At 40.3% G+C, this 20,688-nt stretch overlaps 1 protein-coding gene across 1 annotated transcript in view; it reads left to right on the top strand.

Annotated features, from left to right (window-relative positions):
* LOC124257517 overlaps positions 1-20,688 on the top strand; it is a 110,152-nt gene that overhangs the window by 16,663 nt on the left and 72,801 nt on the right. The window contains exon 2 of the mRNA XM_046691603.1: positions 15,319-15,485. Within this exon, the coding sequence (XP_046547559.1) occupies positions 15,319-15,485 (167 nt within the window). The remainder of the gene's footprint in view (positions 1-15,318; positions 15,486-20,688) is intronic.

Raw genomic sequence — 20,688 nt, 5'->3', positions numbered from 1 at the left:
CGTGGCCAAGGTAAATTCGTAGATCAATTGACCGGTTTTACTTATTTACTTCCTAGTTCGATGGACCAAAGTTGGCAGTATCACTGGACCGTACCCAGCGAAATCGTAGTCAAAACAAAGTTTCATTAATTAGTTTCATTAATTAGTTTCATTAATTGATTCAATCGAATAAAAAAGCTGTCCAATTAATTTAAGTAGCTAGGTTTGATTGTATGGGACATTCTGATATGCGCCAGTGATATTAAACGTTATGCTGTTGATGATTTCGATGATGCTTTTACATCTATATTTGATGGTCTACGTGATGTTTTGAACTTTGCGGTGGAGCTTGCATTCCATACAAATGGGCTATCGGAAGCCAATGAACGCTTGTTGTCCTCTAATAAAGCACTGTGACTATGTGTCCCAGTTCACCAAGCTGTGAATGGGTACCTCGTAAGGATGGGAATGCCGCAATAACTTGATGCGCCTAGTGACTGCAAGAGTTGTATGTTCCCCAGGGAGGTGAGATTGATAATACGATGTGCCGTTGATCCAATGATCGAGGGGGGAAATATCAGCGCCTTGAGCATGTACTAATTGCGTGGATATGTGCGCTACATAAAATATCCTAAAAATAACAATAATATACAAAAATATCCTATATTCTAAGATGCCTAGCGGTTAGAACAATCGAAAAAAAATACATTATCAGACAATAAAGGTATAGTTTTTTGATGACGTAACAATTGAATGACGTTATCCCGTCACTGCACCATTCTAGTGTGCCCCCTCGTAATCGAACCATTTTACATTACGTCACAATGTAAGCGACGTCACGATGCATGTCAGTTGTCATCGCCTCGTACGGCCTCCTACAGTAAACTACACCGTTGCATCCAGTTTCTTGGTTTGCTGTTGCTTCACGCAGCTAACATCACTGGTGGAAACATTACGTTTATGTTTTACGACGGTTAAAATGTGTCATTTCGACTCACAAGTTTTCAGCGACACGGTAACGTTCGTAATGTTTACATTCCCACAATGCAATTGTGGAATGTCGCTTGACTACTCAACTTCCTCTGGATGTACTGATCTAAACTTACGCTGGTAGTAGAAATGCAACGTTCATATTGCCCCATATGGTTTACGTTAATGACAGATGTAATTAAAATAATTCAGAGAAGATATTTAATCCGAACGTAAACCGTCATCAAACTGTCATCATTTGTTTTTTTTTCTGGTAACGTTCGTCTTAACGTAGGGGGCAGACACATCAATAGAACAGCGCGCCAGTTAGCCCTGTGCGAGGATTCTTAATTTAGGTCACCGACACCGTTGTTTGTTTTCTGCCTTAAATTAATCGTAATTATCTTTAGAAAGTATTAAATTTGGCATCTTAGAAAAGAAATATACTTCGCCCTACCACCATGTATAGTGTAATAAAACACACTTTCGCCCTGAACTATTATAACGTTAAGCACTCGGACGCAAGCGTCCTCGTGCTTTAACTATAATAGTTCAGGGCAAAAGTGTCCTCGTGCTTTAACTATAATAGTTCAGGGCAAAAGTGTGTTTTATTACACTATACATGGTGGTAGAGCGAAGTGTATTTCTTAAATAGTATACATGAGTGTGTTTCTCCGTGCCATGGATAGCTTCTGTATTGTCGCAATGGTGACTCAAACCTGGGACATATCTATATAATTTAGTATTTTAGTCATTTAGAAGGCGCGTAATCATAAGACCACCCATTCGTCAAGGAATATATGCACTGGATATAAAGTAATTATTTGAAATTATCTAGACTTAAATTGCACAGGTGGTTAAATGTTTGTAAATTTTATATATAAATACTGTAGTATATTTGAAGAAGTGGTGTGAGATTGTTGGTGTATTATGTAATGTACAGGCGACTTAGTGGTTTCGAGATGTTGATATAGAAGTGGTGTGATATTGTTGGTGTATTGTGGATTGTACAGGTGGTGTACTGGTGGCAATACACACCGTTGTTTGAATGAACAGGAAAGACATTTCCCTCCTATTTGCCAGATACCCCAGTTATTTGACAGTTTAAAATCACACGTCGTGGGTGATTTATTACCAGTAGGTGTTACCCGTAAAAAGTACTGGTCCCATTCTTACCCCGGTTGTCATATACTGTACTAAACACATATTAGGATGGTAATGAGAGATACATTTCTACTGCATTTCATAGTCCTATTTACTTCACATTTCAGCTAAAATATACAGCAAATATGTATAAATATACCAAAGCACTCATCGAAAACACACAAAGTTTGTTCAATTATTTATTATCAAAAGTCGGCAGAGCCTCACATACATATTTCCCAACAACTTCCATATGCTGAAATGGAGTCTTGATGCCTTGTCCGAACTGGGTTTTTTCTGTCTGCCGGGGCTGCGGTTTGCCTTTGCGATATATTCTTGTATGAGACAGAGAAGCACTGAACCGGCCATCTTTCTCTGTTCTTTTCATTAGTTTCACGAGGCGAAATACGTTGGGAAAGACTGGCATTAAGACGACTGTTGAAGCCTCAAGACAGTCCTTGGTCATAATGTCTCGTGATGATTCCACAGTGGTATGTGAAATAGAGTCATCATCCACCCAGTTAGTAATACTTCTAGACAAGTATCCATGGCCTCTATCCACTCATCTTTGATACGGTATAAGCATGACAGATCCAAGTCATGACCTCTGTCGACTAGTCCAAGGGCCTGGACCTGTCGTCATATACCTTGTGCCAAGTTGAGAAAGCATCTCTAGTTCTTCATCAGGGAGCTCGATCTTGACGGCCGTGGCAGCTTCCATCTCAAAATCACTCTGAATTGTTTCTGGAGACAGAGGCTGGTTTAGAATACGCTTAACATGGATCTCGAGAAGACTGGCAAGACTGCGGTATGAGCAACAGTGCGACGTAAGTTGGTTCAATAAGTCAGTATGTACTTGCGGTCAATGTTCCTGCCATGTAGACGATTGACGCTGACAGGAGAGCTCACTACTGTGCATCAGTCGAACACACAACCATCCTGTTATCGTCACCAGAAAAGAACAAGAACCTCTCTGAACCAACATTTCTGTCCACACCCTTCCAGCTCAGCCTCAGCTAGGATGAACGGCAATCTGGGATGGTTTAGGTTCTTCGTCTGTAACGTCTACTGCCAAGGATTGTGCAGGATGGAAGCGGATGTATGTCCTTCTGACAGAGCTTTAGAAATTCTTCTCGAATTCTTTTCGTCAGTAGGCTGATGATGCTGAGTCGAGTAGTGTCTGACGACGGGTTGTTATGGGTGCTGCAGTTTCTTACACATAGTCACCACCAATAGTGCAGTTCCTAGTGTTCAACACACCTCCGGGTATTCATGTTCATACGGGTATTCATGTTCATATTGCTGCAGGGACGACGCTGAACAACACCTGAGGCGAACATCTCTAAAACGTGTTTCAACTTTCTGCATTGTGTGACACTTTCAACTTTCTACATTGTGACACTTTCGAAAATATTTACATACTTTGGTAAAACAGACAAATTGAGTCTTATTAAGGCCTTATTAGTGTCAAGATATCTACAGCATCGAAGAGTTCATGAATTATTTCTCTCAAAAGAAAAAGGGCGGTGGGGAAGCCTAGTGGTAAAAGCGTTCGCTCGTCACGCCGAAGACCCGGGTTCGATTCCCCACATGGGTACAATAATCAAATCTGTACCAGACAATCCAGTAATCAACAGCATGAGCATCAATCTGCGCGACTGGGATACGATATCAATTGAAAGGTGATTATAAAGGTAGGGCAAGCGGATACTAAGGTAGATCATCAAATGCTTTGGACTGTAACGTGCCAGTTAAAACACTAATCGACTCCATAGTTTATATTTCTTCGTTTTGTTCACTGGAATTGGTCGAAGAGAGGATATTCTTGAACGCACATGCAATCACAATCAAACTATCTGAGGTATCCAAATTTATGCTTAAACGGTTCAAGGTTGAGAGGCCTAAACTCTATGAAATGCTGTACTTCTTCCTGCCAGGAACTTCCAAGGTGTTTCCCCAGAATTTGGAAGTAGCCCGTCAGTGTTTACGTTATTTCAAAGAATACAGTGTTCTGGACGTCGGTTTCTCGGTCATGTAACCACCCTCTCGCCCAATGGAAAAGCAGTCTACCGCGTAAACTTCACATACAGAAATTACAGATGTATATTGAGTTTGGCCCGACAGCTTAAATTATTTATACAATCAATAACTGCAATTACGCCGAGTGTTCGAGTGAGTGAGCGAGTGAGAATGGTTTTACGCCGCTGTTAGCAATATTTCAGCAATATCACGGCGGAGGACACCAGAAATGGACTTCACACATTATACCCATGTGGGGAATCGAACCCGGGTCTTCGGCGTGACTAGCAAACGCTTGAACCACTAGGCTGAACCACTAAGTTCAACCCCACCCCACCCCCGAGTACATAACTCGTTCATGTAAACTCTACATTTGTGTTCTCACAGCAACATCAATATAGACGCTCACTTCAATTTGCCATAATCGTTATAATGCATTTAGCCCTGTAGACATTTATTTTCTCAAATAACACGTGTATTTAGTTTTGTGTGGCGAGTGTTCCGGGACATCATTTCGCACAGAGCATATATAACTACTATATACACAGCAATCGATTGCATGAGAAATGGAGATTACAAAATAGATCATTCGTTGTTATCGATAGTCCCTGACCGAAATATCTCCATAACTCGGAGCTGCTGCTAAAAACACTATATGCTTCACGTTTCTTTCAATAGCTTTTAATTTTTTGGGGAGGGTTGTTTGGGGTCTCGCGCACACATATTATATGCTTGAAGCTTTATATTTGTTTACAATATTCCATCTATATAGCGGGTGTCTGTAGATAATCGAGTCTGGACCAGACAATCCAGTGACTGACATCATGAGCATCAATCTACGCAACTGGGATACGATGACATGTGTCAATCAAGTCAGCGAGCATGTCCCGTCTACTGGAGTGAGTGAGTGAGAGTTTAGCTTTACGCCGCTCTCAGCAATATTCCAACTATATGGCGGCGGTCTGTAAATAATCGAGTCTGGACCAGACAATCCAGTGACCAACAGCATGAGCATCGAGGTGCGCAATTGGGATATACTGACATGTGTCAACCAAGTCAGCGAGCCTGACCACCTGATCCAGTTAGTCGCCTCTTACGACAAGCATGGGTTACTGAAGATCAATTCTAACCCGGACCTTCACGGGTAGACAAGCATGGGTTACTGAAGATCAATATTCTAACCCGGATCTTCACGGGTAGACAAGCATGGGTGACTGAAGATCAATATTCTAACCCGGACCTTCACGGGTCCCGTCTACTGGAATCACCATCATCTCATACAGTTTAAACACAAACACATGTAAGGAGCAATTAGTACAACACAAACTACAAACGTTCAGAACTGTTAAAATGTAACAGTATAATTCAGCCACTTAAATGAAATTAAATGATCACATCTTAGTGAAACAGCTGAGCCAATATTTCTTATAAATCACTATAGGTAGTAAAATGATTTGTGCGGAATTGGTCACCAATTAGCGGTCAATCATGATCAGCATCTGCCCCTAGTGAAAACAGCTGATTTGATGTAGACTGATTGGTGATGTTATTTGTTTATGACGTTTCAATAAAAATAACGATTTCTTCAAGGAGGTTTCGCCATAGGTATATCTCATGTGCTTTTAATTTGTGGATGACAAATTGCATGGTGTTTGTAAAGCACTGTTTTAATGTTGATATTTTGTGAGCTATTAGATTGCCACGCGATAACATGCAATGAAATGAAGATTGTTCATGTCACGATAAAACATTGTTGCAATCATGATGTGGTTTAAGGGAGTTCTTGCAAACACTACGAGCTTGATGACGTGATACATTAGACGTAACTATTTTGGGAGAGTAATGAAGTCGTTTGAAAATGAAATGTCTACAGTTTCTTCTTCACGTTTGTGAGCATATTCAGAAAATAACGGGGCAGTGTAGTGGTTAAAACGTTCGCTCGTCACGCCGAAGACACGGGTTCGATTCCCCACAAGGATACAATGTGTAAAGCCCATTTCTGGTGCCCCCGCCGTGATATTGTTGAGATGTTGCTGAAAACGGCGAAAAACTGTAAAGTAATGTACATAAATGGCCTTGTGACACATCGCAGATATTGGATCACTTATTCAGGGAATTATAATATCATTTAAATACAGTAAATAGTTTTAAAGCTTTCAATCCTTGAGGAGGCTCTCAATGTAGGTAGCCAATGAGTGATGGAAAAGAGACAATACTCGGTTGTATTTGTTAAGCAATAGAACATTTCGTTCAGTATAGTCAATCAATCTTTATTCAGAACTGAAGGCCACAGGCCCATAGTACAGGTATATACAAAGTTCAAAAGCAGAGTGGGTTTCTCTTCAATATCGCATGGTATATGAACAAAGCAATATTTTCAATCAATATACGATTAGAAGTTGACAACAGTTTGATAAATTTATGTTTTGACGGTTGTTTCGTAAAGTAACTGGGTATATATTTGCTTCTAATTTGTTTCTATAATAGTCACAAAATAGCAGTACATGGTATTCATCTTCCAAGACATTCATTTTACAATATCTGCACACAGTAGATTTCTTGTGAAATTTTCCCTTATAACAACTTAAATCATAATAAACAGAACGAAACTGTGATAAAGCTTGTCTTACTTTCTTGATATTGATACAACGTACATATGGTTCAGTATAATAAATCAATGTAGCCCACTTGAATTTACGATGTCTAATCATAGATGAAATGGTTGATCGGATTCTTAAGAATCCCAAATGATCTATCTATCTATATCTATATATATATGTATACATACACACACATAATATATATATTCTTTATATATATATATATATATATATACATACATACACACACACACACATAATATATATATTCTTAAGAATCTAATGATGTGTATATATATATCCGTCATTCATTTCACTTTCCATTTATCATTGAGATGTAACCACGAAATGTGTTAACGTTTGTCATTGAGATATTACCTGTAAATGCATTAACATTTGTCATTAAAGCATTACCACTAAATGTATTAACATTTATAGTTAAGGTATTACCACTGATTGTGTCAACATTTATCAGTTCGGTATTACCACTTTATCTTTCAAGTTTCTTTTGCGTTTAATAGAGAAATGATGTTCACTTTCTGGCCAGCATTGCTATGTTTTTAGGACATTGTATTACCACTGACCTCTTCATTGATTGATTCAGGCCATGTATTTACTTCGTGTTATATACGGCACCGTATCAATATATAACAAAGACTGACCTCAAGACCAGTGCAGGAATCGCTAATGTCTTTCAAATGTGTGAATAAGGAACTGTGTTATGTACGAACACGACCCATCAATATAGAAATACCTTGTTACCTCGAAGATATTTCGATGTATGATCTCCAAGCAATCGCTTAGGTATGGGAGCAACATTCAGCTCTTCTCGAACGTGTATAAAGAAAAGCAGCACACGTATATCCTTACACTTAAACGTGTATGTATGTATGTATGTATGTATGTATGTATGTATGTATGTATGTATGTATGTATGTATGTATGTATGTATGTGTATGTGTGTGTGTGTGTGTGTGTGTGTGTGTGTGTGTGTGTGTGTGTGTGTGTGTGTGTGCATGTGTGTGCATGTGTGTGTATGTATATATGTATGTGTGGGCGGTTACGTATTTCGGGTATCTTCAGGCTACCGTAACTGTAATTCCCTCATGCATACACTGTAATTATTTATACACCACTGCACAACGCATACACATCCGGCAATGTGTAATTCCTCTCACAACAATACAAAGGCTTCGTCTACTTTACATGCAACAAGTACTGTACTTGTCACGGTTCACAGATAATGAAAATCATGCATATTGACTTACTGTAACCGTAAACCATGAATTCTATCACTGTTATGCTCACAGTGATGTGTTTATTGTTGATCCTGTCGTCATTAATCTGCATCCACATAAACTCAATCCTGCATAATTACTGGCAAAAAAAAAAATGATTAAACAGTACTAACAATTCTGTTGTGGTGATTATGTTCATGTAATGGTTTTTAGAGATATATTCTTCATTACAACGCTTTTCATTATTCCGCCTTGTAAATTTGCAAGTAAATAAGTATTTGTCGGTTGGACAGTTTTCGATAGTAGCCAGCTTAAGAACAGTCGCCTGTTATACATTAAGTATAAGAAGGTCCGAGGTGTTTTGTGTGTATAGATACAGTGATTATTCAATTTGTAAATTTGACATAAGGTATACAAACAATTGTGCTTGTATCAAACATAATACATGACCTAACAGTGTGTGACAACAAACAGCTAAATATATAATATGTAAAGGAATGTATAGCTGAAGGCATCTCTGTGATAACACTTATGACACAAAGAAAAATGATCATCTGAAGTATTTGTGTGAATCTATATATACAGCACCTGATGGTTACGTGACGTCAAGAAGTAACTTTGCTGGAATAGTGCTAACAGCAAACACAACCATCGACTCACTGTGATATATACATCATGACTATTAATGCAATGACGTCCTGTTCCTCCTGACTAGGCTATTATCAATATTTACGCGTCAGAATACTCTAAACATGCCAGAGGAAAGGTTTTCGTGGCGACCAGGAAGATATGCGCCATCATAATTCATAATTCATAGACGAATCTTCCCATTTATCTAAAAGATATAAGTCAAACTAATTAAAAACACTGTACTCCATGTACTCTTTGTACGATCGTCTTTCACTATCTGATTTCACAGAAATGGCAATCATCTACGACATGCGTCACTTGAGCTTAACATTAAGCCGACAGGCCCATCACTAAAACCCTGAAGTGGTGTTCGCCAAAATGCCAGTTGCACGCTCACCTCGGTAGCCATAGATACGCAAAAATACTGTACTCGTTCGTTACGTTAGTCTAAACATCAAACATAAACCGGATGCGAATCCCTTTGCACGAGAAAGGAAACATGGCAGCAGCAACGCTCAAGATGAAGAAATAATGTCTTGTACTACTGTAAATCAAGGACATCGTTGTAAGAACATCAAGCAAGGTCACCATCAGAAGAACAAATGACCCTTGAATTGCACACAACGTTTACGCTTTCAGTAAGGGTTATGTTGTTCATGGAATTGTATGGGCCGTTAGTCATTCACACTGTCACAGATATTTGTCATGCTTCTTATCGGGAATGTTCAGTTCAGTCTGTTCATGCAGTCGTGTGCGTTTATTGACAAACAAACAGTTTTTCTAGAAGTGGTACCAAATGCACATCGAGAGGGGTACTGATAGAGCAACCGCACCAGGTGACCGAGGTCCTGAAATCGGTTCAAGTATTACACGCTGACCTCTCTTCGCCTCGTTTCACACAACGTGTGATGCATGTACTCGTCTGGTTTAATGAAAAAGGACCGTCATGAATAAAAAAAATGTGAAAGCGTGACCTTGATACATGACCTTACACCTTCTGAAACTTCTTATATAACACATCAGGTTACAAGGAAATGTGAAATATAGTTCAAATTCACGATATTTTTTATTCGGAACACAATTCATATTAGAAGAAGGAACAGTATCTAACTTAATCGGGCCGTTCCTGGGCTGTTCTACACATTGACCTTAGCTTAACACTAACGTATGCGTAAATCCAATGCTTAAACGTAAACTTACGGTTGTTGAAGTGCTAGGGTCGGTGTGTGGATCGGGACCATGTGGTAGGACGTGTTGACATCAGGGGCGCGTTGTTTAGCCGATACGCTGTGCAGCGCTGCGCTTCTATTGGCTGAACAACGCCTCGCTGCATGCATCGCAGCGCTTCGGCGTGCAGCGACTGAGAGAGGTGCCACCTGCGTAAGCGAGAGACATTCAAAATGGCGTCACGGCATGTCATTCTGCAAGGTAACAGAGAGAACTTGTCTGCTCTTCTATGACCAATAGGGACAAGTTTTAATGTGCTGAACAACGCGCCCCAGAACTGGACTTGGCTGACCCAATGATGGGGATCGTGGCCATTCCTTCAGTTTCGGATTTGTCTGGTCCAGACTGTAATATTGCTATGTAAAACAACAGACACAGGGCAAACGAAGACATTGGTGAGAGCCGATGAACATACCTATATACGGAGACAGTGAGCATGTCTTGATGAAGAATCTGACGTACGCCAAATTTGACGCATGAGTGACAACAATGATGGCCAATGCATTCGCCTATTTTGATATGTACCGTATGTTCCCGATGTTTTTTTCAGAGGAGCAATTAATCATCCTTTGCTTGTGTTGACGACGGGTGTCTAGTGGGGCAGGATATGCTCACCTTTTCGCGAACGCTTGGTATCATCACTATTCGATGGCGATTAATAAGCATAAGCTCGGTCATCGTATCTCATGATGTCAATCACTGGTCTCTCTGGTCTGGAGTCGATCATTTACAGACCGCAGTCCTGCAGCTGTAAGTGGGTGAGTGAGTTTAGTTTTATGCCGCACCCAGCAATATTCCAGCTATATGGCGGCGGTCTGTAAATAATCGAGTCTGGACCAGACAATCCAGGGATCAACATCATGAACATCGATCTACGCAATTGCGATACGATGACAAGTGTCAACCCAGTCAGCGAGCCTGACCACCCGATCCCGTTAGTCGCCTCTTACAACAAGCATGGGTTACTGAAGATCAGTTCTAACCCGGATCTTCACGGGTCCATGCAGCTGTAATATTGCTGAGTTTGGAAATAAACATACACACAAACAAGCACATGATTGTTTACAATATAGTCGGAATCAGTGTTATAGGTTTTTAGGCTGAACAGTTGACTAGCTTTACATATAATGTTCATGACGGTTGCCACCGGCAGTATAAGCCTTCCTTTTCGCAAACACCTGGTGCTATCACCATTTGATTGTGATTCATAAACATATGCTAATGATCTGGTCGGAACTGCACTACCGATGTCTTTGTGGATGTGGAAAGGATTTTGTGGCTTTCATTTCCATAAACTGTGCCAATAATGTTGACATTCAGTAGTACGCGCAACTACACCAATATAATATATAACTACAACATTTTATGACAGTTACCAATGTAACACTGTAATATTATCCTTTCCCTGTTACATTTCACATTACCGTTCTTTAAATCAGATGATTGCATATTGTTTGCCACAGACATAAACTACACGTATCCATTGTCAGCATGGTTCTCAAAGAATCTGTGATATTGATTGTCTCCTTGTTCATGACTCACTACATTCATGATCTAACAGTAGATTCCTCCAAACACAGATCAATATGCTATAAGAATATGTAGGGATAATGATTTTTTTCAAATAATGTCCAAGGCCCCGATATAATCGCCTCTGTGCGTATATTGTAATCGGGCCCCGTTCACAAAGCGATCTCAGCGCTGAGGTGACCGTAGCGCCTACACGTTATCATAGGGAAAAGGTACTCGTGGTAACATGGTGGCTTTGTGGAATAAGAACCCGTCAAACAGTGTGTGATGTGGACACAACCCATATAGAACCACATCCAACATGCAAACATTCTTTTGTGAGGATCATTGTAATGAAGGTGATGGACCAACTATATTTTCCCATAATTTTAATATTTAATATTTATACATAATGTGATTAAGAAAGTGGACAAATGTAACTGCTACATATTATAAATGTAATACATGACGTACCAAACACAGCAATTTGTTGGGTATGGTGGGCGAGCTGTCTTAGGTGCCAGGCTAGTGATCCAGCGAGCTTGAGGTGCCGGGATCGAGACCATCTGTGACTGGGTGTAAAAACCTTGGATTCAATTTTGTGCGTAGACTCTTTCAGTGTTGTCACAACCCCTAGTGTACAGTACACAACCCCGTGCACTTAAAAGAACCCACGAATCCGTTGGTAAATGACCACATGGTGGTCACGTGAATATGTGCAAACACCTAGTTGCACACCAGCAACGTGCAGTGAACATAGACAAAGTACTGTGACAATGTGTCCCAGTCCACCCAGCTGCTTGAATGGGTACCTCGTAAGGATGGGAAAGCCACAATAAGTCGGTGCGACTAGTGGCTGCACGAGTTGTATGTTCCCCAGGGAGTTGAGGTTGAAAATACGATGTGCCATTTGAGATTGACGTCCGAAGATCGAGGGAAAAGCACAGCGATTTTAGTTTTGGGATTAAGTCATATCCGGGAATCGAACTCACTCAGAGTAAGGCGCAACCAATTCAGCCACCGCAGCGTCCACTTTCTCAGTAAACTATAGATTCTAGTGCTTTTGTGGGCACCAACATTTTTACTTTACTAATGTTTACTCCCAAACATTTTAACATGTGACAGGCACAATGTGATTTTCGACAATATTTGGCCTATATTATATATATTGGGGCATATGCTTCCCATTAATGCAGTAAAGACTTATTATCCGTTACGACTTGCCTGAAATCGATAATTGAAACTTCGAGGCGAACAGCTTCCAAACAGATAACACTTGCCATATATGGAATGTAAACAATTGCTCCGTACATCGAAAACTGTCGCACTCGGTGTCGTCGGTATTTGCCGAACTGGTTTCAACAACAAGTTGCGCGTATGTTTTTGCGCCAGACATTAGTGTCTGCTTCTGGGACTGAGTTCTGTGTCTAAAGGAGTTATAGGATATTCGTAAAGAGCGCCCCAAGGGACATAACTCTATGGGATTCGCTTGAAATAATGTTCGGCCGTTAGAGGGCGCGAGAGTCCATTTAATGTAACTTTTTAATTTAATACTGTAATCTCAATACGTAATTTTTTAGAATAAATTATATGGTAGCTTCCCTGAGGGCTGATAGTTAGTATTGTTAAGAGAAATGCATTATTTAATTTTAGAGAAGTGTGGTGTGATAAAGTGCCTCTAATAATTCTTTCATTATCCATTTTCATTGACAGCTTGGAGTCAGAGCCTTGCGCTCCACAGGAAAAAACAATTAGAGTAAATACTTCCTGTGTATTTCATCGCTAGCCATCTTCAAACATGATTGGTCGCTGGTTTTGATTTTGTGGTGCTCACTTAATATATTTACAAGACAAAAACGAAATTCATAGTTGTCTCTGAAACGGTGAAGCTGATTTCTTTTCCAAATTTCAAGAACATAAAGTTCTTCCAGCATACTTTTCTACAATATAACTTGCTGTGTCTACTCTAATCGTTTTGAGCTGCCAAATAATAAGAGCGACACACCAATCATTACGTCAGTCAGTGCTGCTGTTAAACGCCATTCTAACATTGGGTTACGGCGAACCAGTTGCGTCATTTGGACACGCCAGTATCTTGAGTTCGAATCCTTGTTTGCCCTGATTGTATTTCTAGGTTTTGTGTGTTTGCTTGTTTGTTTGTGATGTCCCTCTTTCTTGTTTAACGCCGCACTCAGCAATATTCCAGCTTTATGGCTGCATTCTGTAAACAATCTAGTCTGGACAGGCAATCCTGTGGCCAACAACGTAAGCATCGATCTACACAATTGGGATACCATGACATGTAGTGAACCAAGTCAGCGAGCCTGACCACCCGATCCTCTTACGACGACGATCCTCTTACGACAAGCATGGGTTGCTGAAGATCAACTGTGACCTGATCTTCACGGGTGTATTTCTAGGTTTGCTAACACCATATCTATGGTATTGGTTTTCAACGATGTGGTAAATGCCTGAGAACGGCATCACTCTCCTCCTACTTGAACCGGGGAGCGGGGGGTAGCCTAGTGGTTAAAGCGTTGGCTCGTAACGCCAAAGACCCGGTTCGATTCCCCACATGGGTTCAATTTGTGAAGCCCATTTCTGGTGTCCCCGCCGTGATATTGCTGCAATATTGCTAAGAGCTGGGTAAAACCATACTCACCCACTCACTCCTTCTTGAAGCTTGGGGGCGGTGGGGTAGCCTAGTGGTTAAAGCGTTCGCGGGTCACGCCGAAGACCCGGGTTCGATTCTCCACATGGGCACAATGTGTGAAGCCCATTATGGCGTCCCCTGCCGTGATATTGCTGGAATATTGCTAAAAGCTGCGTAAAACTAAACTCACTCACTCTTGAAGCTTGCATACTGACAAACATTCATTCTACAATGAGCTTAAACTATTTCTATGCTTTCCAAAGGAAATGCCAAGAGCCAAGGACGCATCGTTTGAGAAAGAGAAGTTCAACGCAATCAATTATTGATATATAAAAACTCAGTCAGTGAATATGTAGTCAGCATATTTTCATCGTTCAATCTGTAAATGTCATTGAATGCTTATATGTTAATTCGAATAACAGGTTCTCATAATAGAAGATCAGTAAGTTGGAATGGTAGGAAGTTCCAGAAAACTTAATGTAACTATTGTGTGATGGGCAGGTGCAACCGGAAGGGGAGGACTGGGTGGGTTGGTGGGAGAGTGAGTGAGTGAGGGAGTGAGTGAGTGATTACACTGCTTTATCAATTCACCAGCAATACCAACAATGGATTTCACACATTGTATTCATGTGGGGAATCGGACCCGGGTCTTCGGCGTGACGAGCAAACATTTTAACAACTATTTCCATGAAATGATGAGCCACTCAGTAAAAAAATCTCTATTACAAAATTCATGTCTCGTTCAGTTTAAATTGTTCGGCTTTTTAGCTGGAGGAGTGAAGAATACGGGGCATAATTTATCGTAATTACCCAAAACACTAATTCGTGATTGTAATTTGTGTAAATGACAACAATTGATGTTCTGGTTTGCAATGGCCAGGAGAATAAATAAACCCTGACACGATATAGCGAAACTAAATGTTAATGTATTCAACTAATGATAAAATAAAATAAAATTTGTATTTGAAAAACAAACACGAAGTAATACAAGCTGAATATATATCAGATTTAACAAAACATGTTCTATAAAGAGAAACTATGTCTCCTGCAGCCACGTGTTGTTTCAGCCAGTAGATACAGGCCGCGTTATCTGTAGTCCTAGAGACAGTTCTCTGGAAACAAAGTCGCACGCACGTTGTAGCTTCAGTCCCGAGTATGACTGTTTGTTGATCCGGGCTTTACAGCAACACAAAACGCCTTATACACGGCCAGTTTAGTTGTCGTTGCAGCACCCATCAATAAAATCGATGTAATACCCGCACTAGGCAAGGCAGGAACCCGGGGACGACTCTTGCTCCCATGCTTGGCTGAAACTACTTAGCTAATCGATTGTTCTATCTGCTTTCCCCAGGGGACAGGTAGATTGGAAGACGAAGCAGACGACAAGTAGAAGCAGACGACAACTTTGCTGTGGGACCTTTCACTCGCCGGCAATGGCGCATACCACCTCGAAGAGACTCTCGGATATATTTTCAATCAGGATTGTGGTGTTTCTACTGGTCGGATATTTATTTGAAGGTAGGAATATGAATGTTATGTGGCTCTTTCGCAGGGTGACGTTCGCGAAGTTTACTGAACGTGAAATTCAAAATGGCGGCTGATGTCATCTCATATTTTGGCTCAATATTAGAACATGAATTCTAAAACTCACTATGGTGACAAATTGTGTTTGAGAATATAGTATTTCCAAACAGATCGAGCCATGTTCTTCAGAGAAATATATTGTCAACGCCATATGAGTAGAGCAAATGGAAGGATCATGGAGCGAGTTTTTGTTGTTGTGAATATGAGACCCCAAACTAGACCTTCTGAACTCTGCATTACGGTCCATATGTAATCTAGATAACGAAAAGGATTCGGAGTTTTTCATATTTATATAGTTAATATGCCATGGCAGGGCTGATTAACTTTACTAATAAGAACGAATCTAGTGTTCGTAACTTTGGTTGTATAACATGTGTATAAGCTGAAATTGACCCTTTCGCTAAAAATACCCCAACAACTAGCGAAACTATAGAAAATGTATTGTAAAGTTTAAAATGATACACTGGATTGGATTCCTTGAGAACAGTTTTTAAGTCAATGTCTAAATTGCGAATTCCCCGTGTATATCGTAATTTCAGGACTATAAGACAGTTTCATCAGACAATACTTAGTTGTGGGCATAGATAGGTCCTCTATGGACCAAGTCACTTTAAACTATCTGAATAAATAGTCACCATGGATAGCCCCTCAATCGATCAAGTCCACATCTGAATGTATCGCCAGTGAAGATGGGCCCTCTACAGATAGGCCTTCTGAATAAACGCCCTCTGTGGCCCAATTGCAAGTCGCCCAAAGGATGTAAAACTGCCATATAGAATTTTCACACTCATTTGCGTTTACACATTAGTACGTCTTAATATTTATGAAAACGATTAATTCATTTCTTGGGATGAAATTTCAATACTTATCTCAAGTTACTAGGTACGTTTATTAGTGGATTCATGTATGTATGTATATATGTATGTATGTATGTATGTATGTATGTATGTATGTATGTATGTATGTATGTATGTATGTATGTATGTATGTATGTGTGTATGTGTGTGTGTGTGTGTGTGTGTGTGTGTATGTAAACCTTTAAACACATTTTTCAATGTAATCATGTATGCAATTCTTCCGTTGTTCCATATCGAAGGCAGGTCCATAAGCTTTTAGTCATGTACTCACTCTCTACAAACCCCCCCCCCTCCTCTCTCTCTCTTTCTCTGTATAGTGAAGTATGATAGGAAGACTATATAGTCAATTTTCGTTATCAAAATGAAATCACAGTATTTTGAAGATTTCGTGTCAGCGTAATTAGTGAAGTAATACTTGCCTTGCCTTCCCTTGTATTTGTGACGGGAGCACTGCTGGGTTGGGATACGAACACAGTCTCGCCAACATCAGGTATCCTCACTATGATGACGGTGATTCACATGCTCATGTGACAAAAGTAGAGGAATAAATATACTTTTATTTTATGTAATTGAAAATTTAAACAACTGTTGTTAATTTTCAACAAGTCTTTTTAACCATCACTTTGTCATGCAACAGTGTGCAACAAGTAATCTGTACAGAAATGAATTTGCAGCCACATGACCCCTATCGTGTTAAATAAGTAATTTCGTTTCACTAAAAAAGAAAACATATTGAATATAAGTAGTTATATATTACATAAAAAAATCATCAGCTTTTAATCAAGTTATATGCTAATAAAACCCAGAAGATTTCTTTAAGCGAGTGCTGAATAGTCGATTAATAGAATCCCATGTGTGAGTGAGTGAGTGAGTTGGGTTTTACGCCGCCTTTAGCAATATTCCCGCAATATGACAGCGGGGAGCACCAGAAATGGGCTTGACACATTGTACCCATGTGGGGAATCATTGGCAAGACGAACGAACGCTTCAGCCACTAGGCTACCCCACCGCCACCGAATCCCATATGTGCTCTGAGTATATCGTTCGTGGTCTCGGGTGGGTAAGACAGGAGGAATGATAGGACAGGAGGAATGATACGGTCAAGGTACTACTAGGCTTACGTACGTCCCATCTACTAAGTCATTTAAGCGGACGCAGATATCTATGCAGAGTTGTGTCCCCTTGTAGCCAGGATCCATTTGGTCGCGTGGTCGAATTTTGGACTCGCTGCTTGGCCCTTCAGTCTTTCACCGTCCAGGATTACATTCATTGCACGCTCGATATATAGCAGCTCAACTCACATCTCCACATACCTGCAATACCTGCGACTTGCGATTCATGTGATCAAGAGTACGGATCCAAAATTCCCCCTGATTATATCCTCGGGCGTGTGCACCCGATACCCAGTTGGTGGGACACCAGAATGCTAAACGTCCAACACCTGCCTAACTTCGGACCTTCCTCCAAAGTACTGCCACGATGTATTTTAGCAGACATGTTTTTTTCAAAACGGCGGTAAAACAATAATTGAAGCATAATACACACAGCAACACACAGACACAGACAGACATACACAAAGAGACACAGACACACACACAGAGAAAGACACAGACACACACAGACAGACACATACACACAGACGGACACACACGCAGAGACTCACACACAGACACAGACATACACACACATAAATAGAGAGGTGGAGAGAGACAGACATACACACACACAGAGACACATACACACATACGGACACACACGCAAAGAGACTCACACACAGACACAGACAGACACACACATAAACAGAGAGAGATAGAGAGAGACAGACAGACATACACACGGACACACATACACACACTCAGAGACACACACAGAGACATACACAGACAGAGAGAGAGAGAGAGAGAGAGACACAGACACACACACACACACACACACACACACATACATTTTACGTGTATTTTTATATTTTACCTTATATGGCCTCCTATATTCTCTTCGCGGAAAGGTGAACATGTCCCGCCCAAAAGGTGAACATGTTCCGCCGAAAAGGAAGCGCCCACCACTCACAATTTGAGTTCCATATGCGCTAATTGCCATGCGACGGGCACTAAGACTGCCAGTGAACAGCATACTTCAGAATGCAGTTTGTGGCAGAAGTTTAACAGTGAAACCGTGCTGTCATTAATTGCGTTGGTCATTTTGGTTACCCGTGTCACGTGATTTATCCACCATTGAACGAGGCTCATTACTTGTGTGCGGTTTTACGGAAACTTCGAGATTCAAATTGGTCCAACAAAAACAAAAATGACCACAATGAATAATTTCCTTTAAGGAAGAACTTTGCAAGCTTTGTTTTGGCCAAATGACCGGGTTCGATTGCCAACTCGTGTGACGCCCATTCCTCTTTTCGCCCAGTGGTATGGCTAGAATGTTGCTAAATTGGCGTAATATCCACTCAACCGCTCGTATTAGCGACGTTTTGTAAAGTACTAAAATATTTATATTTATTACCCTGTTTATCAGTGCCTTCAAATGCGAATGTTTGGCAAAATCAATTAATTTTATGAAAGTTGCTGTACATAATTTAATAAACGATCTGAAGAGTTTGATACTGATTAGCTGTTGTTGATTTCCACACGATGTTGGATGAAAACATCTTGGTAATGTTGGATGCTGCCTCTTCGAGGAGGTTTAGCGTGGTCTTAAACATATATTGCTGTCGTTTTTTTAAGTTTTTTGTTCTAAAGTTTGGATTCTTAAATTTCTGAGGTTTTTCTTGGTACATGTACACGGAGTACTAGGAATGATACAAGACTTTTTATCTTAACTTCATGCCAAATACTTTGATTTCATTGGTCAATGACGCTTTAACTAGTTTCCGTGTCACCCCTCCCAGGAGGGTGACAACTGGAAAAAATATTACCCGCTGCCACGGTAACTGCCAAACTCTCCGCCGAGACGCAGCATCGCTAACAGTCGTATGACGTCATAATATGACGCATGCAGTGCACGGAGCTCGAAAACTGTTCGATTAGCTGTTTTTGAGTTCACCATGTAACAATTTATTTTACCGACTTTCACTGCTTTATTTAAACCATTTTATACATTGAATCGTTTGCACACTCAACTTAAACATAATTAACCATTTTACAGCAGTTGTAAGCTTGTCAGAATATGCTTCACTGACTAAAATGATCCAGCCGAGAAGCAGACGCCATTTTGTCTACATGTCATATAGTCGATATTTTGTAATTTAACATGGCGGTAAGATAAATGCGTTGTATGTCATCCCTCCCCAACCGGCTCGGGTGACACTGCCACAAAGAGGCGTACATCAGACCGTATTACCCTCGAGAGAAGCATACAACTTGTAGTGTCTCCCTTGTCACTCTAGTCGTTTTGATGGGACGTTCAGCGACAGTAAAACTTTGGTTTCCAGGGATATCTTGGGCCATGCAAGACGCAGCGGTCTAAGGCGCCCCAAATCTGTGAGCAGACTTGCGTCTCCAGAGAACACCAGAAACCTATGATTACGGGTTCGAATCTCGGTCCGCCCGAATTATAGTTCCAGGTTTATCAGCAACATACTGTGTGTGTGTATGTGTTTGTGTGTTATTGTGCGTAAGTGTGTGTGATTGTGTCTATATGTTATTGGTTAAAGCGAAGTAATATTCCAACATGTAAATAATTTAATCTTGACTTGACAATCCAATGATTGATAGAATGAGCAATAATTCCCACCGTCGATGTTACTATAACCAAACCTGAATACATGTTGGTTACTTAGCACCTGTTCCAACAAGGAGTTTCAAACAGATGAATGTAGTTAGCAGAAGGCGGTGTTGAGTAATGGAGGATGTAGAATATGAAAATGATATAGAACATGATTTTAGCAGCGATAACGTGGAAGGATATAGAGCATGAATTATTAACGATAACTCGGAAATATATTGATTATTAGTGATAAAAACCATCAGAAATTGAGATGTGCGAAAAAAGGGAACATCACATAATCTATCCATAATAGAGCATAGTACGTGTTTGTCGGCGTTTCCTATCCCACACGTCATAGGGGAATTATCTGGAAATAGACACCTTTGTGAATAACCATAATTCATGATCTGCCTGTTGACACCAAGGAAATTGGTCTCCTGACAATAGCGAATACATCGAACTGATCACATCAGTAGGTCAGCGAACAACAGTATTAATAACGAACTGATGAATGATTGCTTTAGCTGTTTTTTGTTTGGACGACAACAGTCGTGAATAAAAAATTA

Source organism: Haliotis rubra, unplaced genomic scaffold (genome assembly GCF_003918875.1).
Source record: "Haliotis rubra isolate DU_JTF1 unplaced genomic scaffold, ASM391887v1 Scf664, whole genome shotgun sequence".
In the NCBI taxonomy this organism is placed as follows: Eukaryota; Metazoa; Mollusca; class Gastropoda; order Lepetellida; family Haliotidae; genus Haliotis; species Haliotis rubra.
The sequence above is the reverse complement of the archived record's forward strand: the minus strand, read 5'-3'. Positions and strand labels throughout refer to the sequence as shown.